A 13,502-nucleotide genomic window follows, 5' to 3' on the forward strand; every position below is an offset into this window, starting at 1 on the left:
ACTCCTACACTATCTGTATGACCAAGACCAGGCCAGAGCCTTCCTTAGGCCCTGAAGCTAATACAATTAGCCCATCTCCAGAACCCATCTTCTTGGAAGAAATGACATGTACCCAGAGGAGAACTTTGATGTAATTATGCTCCCATGGGCACTAGGGATTGTATACCAGGAAACTTTTCCCCAAATTATATTGGGTTTAAACACACTGGCAACAGAGCACCTGGCATCAGACTCCCTGAAATCATCTGAACAGAGTTTTCAGTCTCACCTCTTCGAGGATCACTGTCTGCCTTGACACCTGCAGAGACCCCCTCACAATACCATCCCAGAATACTCTCAACCACTAAATTTACAAAATCATATCAGTGAAGACTTGATACCTAATGCAAAAAGAAAAAAACAAAGGGAGTATGCAGGGAATTGCTAACAAAGGCAGGATGGAGGGAACCTAAATGCTCCTTCTGGAACACCCATGGAAATGGCTGTGGGTGTGGAATAAAGGCTTCTAATGACCTCTGAAATTACTGTCCAGTGGAAAAAACACTAGCAGAATAAAAGGAAATACAAATAAATTAAACTCTCTAAGGGCATGGAAATCAGGTTCCTGCAGAAGAATTATCAGCATCTCCAGTTGCTGTCAATGGTGAGAAGCCCAGATGAAGGAGCAGGGTCGGGGATGCTGCTTTCTATACTCAGTCTGGATGACTACAGCAAACAGTGCAAAAGTACCCACAGCTCTAGTTAGAACAGTGAGGGGGGAAACAGACAGGGTAGGAATGTGAGTGCACACAAACATCACTCACCAGGCAGCCCTGCTTAAAACTGCAGCAAAGCCAACAGGAACTCCCTAAGACTTGTAGGTGACATTGATGCTCTTCCCCACTTTGCTCTTAAGGGGCCCCAGAGACCTGAACATTCTGCAGCTGTTAGTTAATCCTTCTGTTTTCTAGAGCCACGCACTTTATTTGCAAAAAGTGTTTATCTTATCTTAAAAACTTTCCAGCCTACTTGAGATCTTGTACTAGTCAGAACACACCATTCTCCATCTGTATTTACCCATCAATGACATTTTACTCTATTTTTTCCTTCCTGTTTCTCTATAAAGACATATGATTGTGTCCACACATACACCCTGCAACTTCTGTAGAATGTGAAATTAAATTGCAGGTGGGCACTTATCTTAATAATAAATAATAAAATAGGAATAAAATACAGGGATGTCACCACTGATAAACTACTCATAATACAGTGCATATCCAAGTTTATTAACTATCACAAGCACAAAGATTCCCCACAACTACCACTACCAACATGTGATCTACCTCAGTGCCAGCAGCCTTCAGGTAGAGGCAGGCTAATGAGGCCAAGGTTTGCTCTAGCAAGGGACACTAAGATATCACAGCTTTCAATACTCAAATCTCTTCGATGTCATCATTTAACAGCTTAACATATTCTTAAAAACTATGATGGAGTCAGCAGAACATATTAAAATGCAGTAATATAAAGAGCCCTGTCCTATCCATCTTTTCTCTCTTTCTCCTTAATTCTAAAAGAGAACACCACCCATAGGTAATCCTCACCTTCTAAAATGGAAGGCTTTATGCTGGTTTCTATAATATCCAATCTGTCATACTTGTATACCTAAGAGGGAAATAAATGCAGTATTTTAAGGCAAGAATACTTCTACACAATAGAGTTAAGACAGAGACCACTGCCGGAGGGGACAGGACATTTTCCTGAGGATCAGGCTTCCTAAGGGTTGCCAAGGAAATGCAACTTATCTTAACAAGATCAGCAGTATGCTGCATATGAAGGCCAATTCCAAACATAAACAAGGATAGGTTATTATTATCATTATTATTTGTTTTGTTTTTGTTTTTTTTTTTGAGACAGGGTTTCTCTGTGTAGCCCTGGTTGTGCTGGAACTCACTCTGTAGACCAGGCTGGCACCAAACTAAGAGATCTGCCTTCCTGTCTTGCAAGTGTTGGGATTAAAGGTGTGCTCCACTGACGCCCAGCTAAGGCCAGGTTTGTAAATGGCCTTTTAGATGCCAATTATCCTCAGGATTGGGAAGCTGAGCCCTTTCTGTTGAACTTCACTTACTCAGAAGACATGGGAGACCCCAGCTGCCCTCTCCCTCAGCACCCAGCAGAGCAGAAGCGTTTCAGAACTTCTCTTACCAGTCTCAGAGCTTCTTCCCAGGCAGCTCCCTCCAGCAGCTGGAGCACAGCCTCTTCATAATCCTGACAAGGGAAGAGTGAGGAGGAACACAGGTGAACACAGGTGAATGCAGCAGCCTCAGAAGCCGCTTCACCTTCCCAGGCAGCCTCAGCCCACATAGATCCACTTCTCAGCCTCTTTTCTGTCCAAATATCTACTGGATACTAACCTCCAAAAACACGGCACAAAAGACAAAGGGGGGTGAGTCTTCTGAATGATCACAAAACACAAGGGAAGCAAGTTTTCTTTATATCCTCAAGCATCAAAGTCAGAAGACAAGCCTGTCAAAAATGGCTCTTTCCCCAGATTCACTGCCAGGCTTAACTGAAAACAAGACTATATCCTGAAAAATATCATGAACTAAACAGTAATTGCCTAGTTGGCTTGTTTCTTGTTGGATTACAGTTCTTCACATATTCTAAGATATAAAACCATTATCAAATCAATACTTTGAAAATATTTTCTTCCACTCTCTAAGCTGTCTTTGTACATTCTTGATAATTCTTCATTTATATGGAATCTCATTTATAGGTTTCAGTTTTGGTTGCTGGTCTTTTGGTGTCAGGTCTAATACCACTGCCAAGGTATTGATATGGCTACCCTTCTCTTCCCCTAAGCATTTTATGGTTTCAACTCTTGAGAATAGGTTGTTGATATATTTTGAGTGCCTTTGAGATTTTTTTTCTAATTTTTCATTTTTATTTTCAAGACAGAGTATCTCTGTGTAGCCCTGGCTGTCCTGCAACTCACTCTGCAGATCAGGCTGTCCTTGAACTCAAGTGATCCACCTGCCTCTGTTTCTCCGGTGCTGGGATTAAAGGCCTGTGCCACCACCACCTAGCAGCTTCAAGATTCTTACAGCTCAAAAAATACCAAATAAAAATTCACATTTTTAGCTTCTTTTGAAAGAGAAGAAGCAGGAAACACATTTTTGTGCCATTTAAAAATTTCCTAGTCACAATATCTGTAAAGTTAGAATGTTCTTAAGGAAGAAGGGGAGCAACGGAAAATGCCCTTGTCAGGATCCTGCTCTAGTTTGTGACTGGTATTTACTTTAAACCCCAGAGCAAGCATCAGAACACTTAATAACCAACAGTGGAGATAAGATGGATTCATGAGAAGTGCTGAGCATGGACAGAAAACTCAACCTAAGAATGAAACTGTACAGAGATGAATCAAAACAATGGAAAGACATGCCCTAATTTTAAAAAAGCTGGAAGGGCTGTATTCCCAACACACAAAGTCAACTTCAGAATCAAGTGTTTAAGGAATGTTAACAGAAATAAAAGGGAATAGCATCTGTCGTGTCCATAAGCAGGCATCTACCTCCACCAGAGCTTGACAATGCAGGAAGCAAACAGCTGCAGAATGAAATACGCCAAACACTGGGAGTTTGAACAGACGTTTCCTCCCAGCAACTCGGAGTATTAAGAGAATCGATAAGGACATAAAAAGCCAGAACAGCACAGTCAACTGACCATCCCAATGTAACTAAGAGAACATCGTACTATGAACACACACAACTTTTAAAAACGACCATATTTTGGACTATCAAATGCTTATTTTTTAAAGCATATAATCAAAACAGAGAGTAGAAATCAGTAAGAGATGGCTCAAAAAATATCTGTGAGTTAAATAACACATTTTGGAACACTCAAAGGTCAATGAAGAAATCACAAGGGAGATTAGAAAACAAAGGCTCAACACACAAGTTGCACAAAGTAGCTAAAACAATGATACTATTAGTATCTGCTTAGGCTAGAGAGGAAGGGGGCGGGAGAGATGGCTCCGTGGCTAAGGCCTGGCAAGCAGTGCATTCCCACAAACACACAGACAGCTCAGGGTGGGCAGAGATGGGAGGAGCACCGGGGCATGCTGGCTTCCAACCTAGCTAAGATGTGAACTCCAGGTTCAGGTACAGGTCCTGCCTCAAAGGAATAGCCAGAGTGACTGAGGACACTCAATGCTCTTTTCTGGCCTTGACAAGTACCCAAGCATACACACATGTACATAAACTCACAAAAACATACATGCAAACAAAAAACAAAACAACAAAAAACCTAGAAAGGGAAAGTAAGTCTGAAACCAGTGATTTTAAGCCCCAAGTTAAGCACTATCAGATTTTTTTGCCCATGGACGGTGAAGAAATAGTACCACAGTCCATGGCATATTACAGCAGATGGCAACTAATAATTCAGATGCCAAGCCGCCAGATGAATGACTCTCTGATGAAGGAACCTCGTTAAGCAAGGCTCATGGGGCCACAGGCTCTGAACACTGGTTGCTTCTGTCTGTAATTTCACATGTGCAAAAACAGCTGTGGAAGCTACGCATTACCACACACTTTTATGTAATGTGTACATGTAACCTCATGATTCCATCTCAATCTTATGGGCATTTATTCTGTGGACTGTCTAAAGATGATTTCTTCCTAAGCTGTATAATTTTGATGATATAGGAAAATCACAGTATTCTCAGCTACAAAGAAAGCTTTTACACAATTAGCTTATTTAAGACCTCAGAGCAAATTCAAAGTAGACTAGTTGCCCCTGCAAATGAACTAACTGCACAAGGACAGATTCCCAGGTGTCTGATTGTTGAATCAAGGTCAGGCAAAAAGCAACTTTGGTGCCAATTCTTCACTTGCAAAACTCTGGCTTATAACCTTATAGACGTAACTCCCTTCATAAATTGTAACTCTCTGTATGAACTCCTGGCCTCAGGGATCAGCCAACTGTTTATGTTTAAGGTCACTGTCCCTCAAGAAAGTGCAGAGCAATTGAGTGTTATGTTCCTCCTGCCTGCTTACCAGAAGTTTGGCTGATAGCCAAGCGTTGCCGTGGTTACAGTCAGACGAACATTCCAAGTCCAAGAGAATTTTCTCATGTGTTATCAGAATGGCCCTGCTTCTTGTATACTTAAGAATTACAATGTGACCCTCAAAATGTAACTCATATATTGTCTAGAGTTTTCTATCGGAGAAAAAGTTTTTCAAGAGTAAGTAAAAAGAAAGTTACCATCAGAACACATGTGCTTCTCTCCCTATCCCTCAGATAGAAAAGTTTAGTTCTTGCTGACATTTTTTGCATACCCTGGGTGCAGTCTTGGAGCAGGCTCTCTAAAGACTGCAATACAATAGGTGTCTGTTGTAGATGGCTGACTTATGTGGCAAACTGTTATGGAGCCACAGATAACATACACCTGGTACAGGCAGGCCCAGGTGTACAAGTGAAGTGCATCTCAGTGGAAATACAAATTTGTTCCAGATCTTCCCACTAATCTCTCTACCCTCTTAGGCCAGGTTTATTCACTGATCTTTCAACTCAAAATCATACAACATATCTTTTCTCTCTTTTTAAAATTTTTGTTATTTACTTTTAGTTGTATGGGTGTTTGCCTGCATGTGTATTTGTACACCATGTGCATGCCTAGTGCCCATGGAGGTTAAGAAGAGGGCATAGGATGCTCTGGAACAGAGCTACAGATGGCTGTTAACTGACACATGGGCGAGCCATCTCTCCAGCTGCTGCCCCACCCCCAGCAGTTTCTTATAGATCTACTGAAATACAAGTTCTCATCGTTCAGTCTTAACCCATCCCGACACATCCTAACAACACAATTACGTCGTAAGTCTATGTGATAGTATAGTGTTAGAGTTATCCTTGATTATCACCTTGCCTGAATCTGGACTCAACTAGGACATAAGCTGCTGGCACACCTATGAGATTTTCTTGATCAGATTACCTAAAGTAGGAAGACCCTAAATGTGGATGGCGGCAATTCTGGTGGCAGCACAGACTGAAGTAGGAGAAAGCTTTGTGTTTGCTGGTGAGTTCATCCACCAATGTGGTATGTCTTTCTGTATGCTGTGAATATGTGTTGCTCTGATTGGTTGATAAATAAAGCTGTTTTGGCCTATGACAAGAAAGATTACAGCCAGGTGGGAAATCTAAGCAGAGATTTAGAGAGAAGAAAAGCAAAATCAGGAGATGTCAGGAGATGTCAGGCCGCTGCCCAAGGAGAAACAAGATGCCCGCAGACCTGTAACACCATGGCCATGTGGCAACACATAGATTAACAGAAATGGGTTGCGCTATAAGAGCTAGCTAGCAAGAAGCGTGACCCACAGGCTATACAGTTTGTAAGTAATATAAACCTCTACATGTTTACTTGGGACCAAGAGGCTGCAGGACGCAGGTGGGAGAGATTTGTCCTGACAGTAGGGCCAGGCAGAACCTGAAAAACTTGTGGTTACATTTGGTGCCAAACGTGGAGCAAGAACTTCCACTCAAAACCTGAGAAAGCTTTAAAAAAAAGATTCTAATATGGAGCTAAAAGCAGCTTCCTAGTTGTGTCTCTCAGACAAGCCCTGATACAGACATATCTTGGCCTGGGGGCTTGAGCTACAGTATGGCAGGTTTGCAGCATGTGGGCTTGACCTACATCATGGTAGATTCCCACCACGGTATATAGAAGTGTCTCCAAGTCTTGCAGTGCACTGCATGGTGGATTTAGCTTGTGCAAGTACAGACAAAAAAACAAAACAAAACAAAACAAACAAAACAAAAAAAACAGGTTTTCTGAGCTATACATTGCTACATAGAGGCAAAGATCCATTGCTTCCAAGACTCAGTAGTGAGCATGGGTCCCAGAGCGGATGGTAAATATATCTGTCATGTTGGAAAGCCAAGGGGGTTGGAGTCAACAGCCAAAGTCACTGTGCAGCTTAACCGTTTAAAATCTCTCCTGGTCAGGGAAGGATTACAGATTTAAAATAAGACAGATTCAGACGGAATAAAATGGTTGACAGTATATGTAAAAGTGTACATAGGTTTGGAAGAGAGGAAAAGGAGTACATGCAGTTTATATAAAGAAAAAGATAGTTTTAAAAGTCTTTAAAGAGGTAGTAAAATATAAAAGTTAAGCCATGGTAAGGTAAAAACTACACAAAGAATCTGGATATTACATATTATTATACTGTCTTTGAGATTTTTTTAACTGCAGAGAGACATTTGATTGTAGGGGCTACTCAGTTAAACCAATATGTATTATTTTAAAGGTATATTGAATTTAAAATTGGTGTCTAAAGATGCACTGCTTTGGAAAAGAGGTTCTGCTTTTGTTTCCACAGAAGATAAGATCCTGTGGACTGATCAACCAAGACGCCCCTGGAAAGGTTGATATAGCCTCACAGACTACTACAGCCAAGATTTAACTATAATTCTTGATTTTCTCAGGATCTGCATAAGATTGCCAGTGCCCCCCACCAGCAGGAAGTAGTATAGAAAGCTATGCCCAAATTCCCGAAATATTGTTTATGTTTATTTTTATTTAAAGGGGGCTGATTATAAATGCAATTTCTTTCTAAAGAAGAAAAGGAGATAATATAGATATAACAGGATTAAAGGGTAGATTATTGAATCTACTTCTAAAGAGCAACAACTTGTTTAAAATGTTTTACATTGCTGTGGATTTTAGTTTATTGATACAAATTTAAAGTTAATTTTATTATACTGTATATATATTTATGTTTAAGGTATTATGTTTATGCAACTCTTAAAATTATAATGTATAATTAAGAAATACAGATTAATAATTAGTCATCTACAATAATCAAACTTATAGTCATATTAGTTAAGTTTTTTAGGTATACAAAGATATATTTCAATTACACAGCTAATCTTCAAACACTTCAAAGACCTATGGAATATGGCATTTAAAATGTTAAGGAACTTAGAATTTTCTGGACAGTGAGACATTGTTCCTGGCAGCACCAATTATTTCAAAGATGATGATGAGCACTGAAGAAACTCATTGTGGAGTTTGCTTTCTTTGTGGCAAAAGTTAGCCACTGGGCAAAATAGTGTCCTTACATCTACTGCTTGGCAGGATGTTGTATAGACTGGACACGCAGGACCCATGGTAAAGTGACCGCTAAACTTTGCCTAAACAGGGCAAGATGGTCCTTCTGGTTCCTGCTCCACAGAAGAAACTGCCAGACATTCTGCAGGACACAGGGAGAAGCAACTAATAAACTTTGCCAATAAGCAAGACAAACTTTCAAATTTCCTGCTTCACTAAAAAGTCTGCCAGAGACTCTAGACCTGTAGGCTGAAGATAGATGCCCCAAAGTTACAGAGGAACTTTGGATGATTGTCCAGGCAGCCAGATGTCTCTGTCATTTCTAGAATTATAGAAGTTGCTTGCAATGCACTTCTTGTTTGCTCAAGTAATATTATATATATCCTTCTGGAGTCTTTGATGGAGCTGAAGACTAGATAGTTATAATTTGTTTTCCTTAGTCATGATAAAAGATAAATTAGATATAAAACTTTAGACTCATGAATACAGGATGATAGAATATTTTCTTTAATTTTGTCAAATTCCTGCTTTATAACTGTTCTATCATACGTAATTTTACAATGTTAAAGTTAAAACCTCCCTTTTTGATTAGACAGAAAAGGAAAGTGCTGTGGGATGTCTTTCTGTATGCTGTGAATATGTGTTTCTCTGATTGGTTGATAAAGCTGTTTTGGTCCATGGCAACAAAGTTTATAGCCAGGTGGGAAAGATAATCAGAGATAGGGAGATGCCAGAGCACAGCCCAAGGAGCAACAAGATGCTTGCAAACCTGTAACACTAGGGCCATGTGGCAACATGTAGATTAATAGAAATGGGTTGCATTAAGTAATAAGAGCTAGCCAGCAAGGAGCCTGACCCATAGGCCATACAGTTTGTAATATAAGCTTTTGTGTGTTTACTTGGGACTGAGAGGCTGTAGGACATGGGTGGGAGAGATTCATCCTGACCTCAGTGCAGGACAGGACCACAGAAACTTCTGGCTATCATCCACCTTGTTGCTACCCCAACATTCCATTCTTTCACTGCTATCAGAACCTAGCCCTTGGGCTTCCAGCATGAACTGAAGACCAGTGCCTCTTCGGGAAGCCTCTAGACCTTCAGTGCTCCCTTCCTCATGGACTGAGCAGCTAGTGGTTCTCAGCTTCTCCAGTATGAAGACCACTATTGTTAACTACCCAAGATGGTACTGAGGAAGGTCACCTAGTGTCCCTTCCTTTTAATATATATTCATTCTATTTGTTTTGTCTCTCTAAGGAATCCTAAAACAACAAGTGACAATTGTAAGCTCTCACAAACCAGGTGTGGTGGCTTATGCTTGTAATTTCAGCACTTTGGAGTTAGAGGCAGAAGAAGGAATTCAAGAACAGCATAGGCTATGCTGAGACTCTGTTTCAAAAGGATAAAACAGTAATAATCATAAAAATAATAATGCCACTTTCCTCATAAGCCTGCAACCTTAGTTTGTTCCCTGGGACCCATGGTAAAAAGAGATGCACCCCCTGAAAGCTATCCTCGGCCAAATAAGTACAAGTGCACATGCATGTGTGTTTGCATGCACACACATAAAAACCAATAAAACAAGAAAAGCTTTCACACAAAAGGCCCAAACTGTACACAGCAGCAATACTTGGTGTCCACTGTGTGCCTGTGTCCTAACAGCCTGTGGCCAAGGGTCAGTACAGCTTCAGTTCTTACCTAGTAACTTTTGGAATTCTACCACAACCTCACATAGCCACATACAATCTGCTGTAACACAGGAAACCTCCAAGGTGCCTTGATTAAAAAGAACTATGTGGTGATATTTGGTATGTGATCTAACAAATAAAGCTTGCCTGAAGATCAGAGTGCAAAGCTAAGTCATCAGTTAGCCACAGAGGCCACACAATTGTGGCAGACATCTTTAATCCCAGCACTCAGGAGGCAGAGGCAGATGAATCTCTTGTGACTTCTAGGCCACCCTGGGCTACACAAGATTGATCCAGTCTAAAAGAGAAACAGAGCCATGCAGTGGTGGCACACACCCTTGACCCCGACCCTTTAATTCCAGCATTAGGGAGGTAGAGAAGGGAAGTGATATGGCTAGGTGGTGAGAGGATTTTAAGATGGGAGGAAACAGGAGCTTAGCTCCCATTCAGTCTGAGGTTTCATAGAGACAAGATATCCCCCTTTCAGGCTCAGGATTTGGTAGAGGTAAGAAATCTTTCTAGTGGCTGGCTGGTCTGCTTCTCTGATCTTTCAGAATTTACCCCAATATCTGGCTCTGGGTTCTTACTACTAAGACCAATTAGGATTTGTGCTACTGTTTTTAAAAGAAGAACAAAGTACAAAAGAGTGGCCACTGCTTAGTGGCCTGTTGTAGAACATTATTTTAAGATGTGTTACATTTGTTTATGCTGTGGAACATTTGCTTAATGATGCAAAGTTGTGTTGCATTCTTTTATGTTGCATTTGTTTAACTCTGTGAAGCTGTGTTACCTTGCCTGTCTAAAACACCTGATTGGTCTAATAAAGAGCTGAATAGCCAATAGCTAGGCAGGAGTGGATAGGTGGGGCTGCCAGGCAGAGAAAATAAATAGAAGGAGAAAAAGAGAAAAAAGAGATCAAGGAATGAGAAAAGGAGGAAAGGAAGACTTCAGGGGCCAGCCACACAGCCAGAAACGGAATAAGAACAAAAGAAAAGATACATAGAAATAGAGAAAGGTAAAAGCCCAGAGACAAAAAGATAGACAGGATAATTTAAAGTTAAGAAAAGCTGGCAAGAAAAAGTCAAGCTAAGGCCTCTGTGTAGGATTATGTGGGAGCTGGGTGGCGGCCCCCCAAAGAGTCAAAGAGTGAACGCACCAGCACCAGTGGCCTATCCTCTAATGGCCCTTGCTCACCGCTTCTGCTCTGGCAAAGTTAACACAGGAAACTGAATGTGCTTTCCAGTCAGGTCACTAGCACACACTGCATAGAGCTCTCTAGTACTCTATCCACAGTCTATAATTACAGGCTAAGAATGTGTATCAGAAGTGCACAGGACCCCAAGTACTTGGGGCTTTTCTTTTGAGATTTTTGAATATTTGCACACACACAATGCATTATCTTGGGGGGCGGAAAGAAAGTCTAAGTAAGACATTCATGTCTGTTCCTTACACACAACCCATATCCAAAACAATATTGCAATTTGAATACACCCTGTCACATGGGAACAGCACCAGGATTTTAGCTCTGTGGCATTCCTATCAGTTTTCAAAACTGCAGATTTTGAGGCTTTTCAGATTTGGATATAGCAGTCTGTACTTAAGAGACACACTGGACTAAGATTTTCAAGTCAAGTCAGCAAATGGAAGACCTTTAGAATCAACACCACCTCAAGATCTAACCATTACCACGGTTCCTTCAGTTTCACCATTAGTAGGTACAGGCAAGTCCTTTCTTGTTGATGTGGGGTGACAGGGAAGAGCTCACCTGGGCATACTGCTCCAGGACTGTGGCTGCCTCAATGTGTTTCCTCTGCTCAATCAGCTTTCCTGCAAAGACAGCAACAAGCACTTGACAACAAACAGAAACTGGCTTCCACTTCTGTCTCTATGATGCACCAGACTACAAGCTTCTGAGTTTCTCTGGGGAAGCAGATGTACTACACAACATGAGGTACACACACACACACACACACACACACACACACACACACACTCACTCACTCACAACCACAGTTTCACTGTGTCTCCTAGGTGGCCATCCTGAAGCTGAAATCACCTGCTGTGACTTCCTGGGCTTACAGAGGTATGCTACCCTGCCTAGTAAAGGAATCTAAATTAATCACAGGATTTGAAAAATCACATTTAGCCAAAATTAGCTTTAAAAAAAAAAAATGCTTCCAAAGGCATACATCTTGGCAACTAACTTGGTACCTCTCACTAACCCATCTCTTTCTCTGGCAAGAAGAAACTGTGATTCTCTAGACGGGTACTAGATGGAGGTAGCTGGTACCATTGGCAGTCTCATGTAGTCCTTAGCTCCTACAATCACTCTAGCTGAAAAAAACAGATTATAATAGGTACACAAAACCCCAGTGTTACTAAGAGGCTGGGAGGTTCATCTGTTCCATCCTATCCCCACTCCAGGACAATACTAATGGAAAAAAGCCACATAACTACCTCCACTAGTGAAGTGGTTACATGTTCTCCACCTTTGTTGGCTTGTGTAAGGGCTAAATTAACTGTGTATACAAAGTAACTGTACCATATGTGGTGGTTTGAATAAGAATACCCCGCCATAGGCTAGTATGTTTGAAAGCTTAGGGACTGGCACTATTAGGAGGTGTGGCCTTGTTGGAGGAAGTGTGCCACCATGAGTAGGCTTTGGGGTTTCAAAGGCCCAAGCCAGTCCTAATATTCTTCCTCTGCCTGCTGCCAGCAGATAAAGATGCAGAACTCTCAGCTACCATCTCTACCTGCGTGCTGCCATGCTCCCTGCCATGAGGATAATGGACTAAACCTCTGAAACTGTGTGTAAGCCCCAGTTAAACGCTTTCCTTTACAAGAGTTGCTGTGGTCATAGTGTCTCTTCACAGTAACAGAACAGTGACTAAGTAACCATTCCACTATACTACACAACAATGACTTTTAAAAGCCTAGCTCCTGACCTCTGTACCTTCTGCCAATGAACATCTTCAATAACTATGCATATTCTACCAATAAGACATGATGAATGAGAAGCTAAACTATAAGAAGGGGACAGACACATGCAGACAGACAGACAGACAGACAGACACACACACACACACACACACACACACACACACACACACACACACCCTACCTATAAGTTTGGAGGCTTGTTTCAGAACTGCTCTTGAGATCATTGACAATGTAAACAAGAGTTTGTTAAAGAATGCTCTGGTTGAATTATCCCTCATCCCTAAAACTCATGTTGGAGAACAGGAAGGAGAAAAAGAAATACCAGCATTTCTTAATCTTAAGCACTACTGAAACCAGAAACCTACTTGCTTCTCACAGGGTTCTTAACCTCTATTCTCAGAAGTCAGAAGTACTAGCCTTGCCCCCACATCAGGAACTTCCTCAACTCTAGCCACTCAGCTGCCTCTACTTTCTGTTTCTGCATCTGGTCTTGTCCACACTACTCCTGGCAACTATTATGGTTTACAACCATATATTGGCTACACCACAATAGCTCCATCCAAAACTTCATCTTTATCTTCTTGAAAGGCCAAATAAGCCACACTGTTAGGTGTGACCATAATGTCTAAGTGTCAGTGAATAATATGGACTAGTTAACACCGTGTAACTTTGAGGCCATTTGCAGGCACAATTTCCTCTCTTAAGAGACTGCAAAGCAACATAATAGATTTACCAGTACCCAGGTCAGAGAAATAAATCGCTTTTTTTAATATGCCAACACATTTGGAGGTGTT

The 13,502-nt window shown here is 41.2% G+C and overlaps 1 protein-coding gene across 4 annotated transcripts in view; it reads right to left on the reverse strand.

Moving 5' to 3' along the window:
- Elp1 (elongator complex protein 1) overlaps nt 1–13,502 on the reverse strand; it is a 63,446-nt gene that overhangs the window by 10,251 nt on the left and 39,693 nt on the right. For all 4 annotated transcript variants that reach the window (XM_036178146.1, XM_036178149.1, XM_036178147.1 and 1 more), the window contains exons 29-31: nt 11,534–11,595; nt 2,182–2,244; nt 1,581–1,641 (exon numbers count right to left, since the gene is read on the reverse strand). In XM_036178146.1, the coding sequence (XP_036034039.1) occupies nt 1,581–1,641; nt 2,182–2,244; nt 11,534–11,595 (186 nt within the window). The remainder of the gene's footprint in view (nt 1–1,580; nt 1,642–2,181; nt 2,245–11,533; nt 11,596–13,502) is intronic.

The sequence above is a fragment of the Onychomys torridus genome, chromosome 2 (genome assembly GCF_903995425.1).
Source record: "Onychomys torridus chromosome 2, mOncTor1.1, whole genome shotgun sequence".
Lineage (NCBI taxonomy): Eukaryota > Metazoa > Chordata > Mammalia > Rodentia > Cricetidae > Onychomys > Onychomys torridus.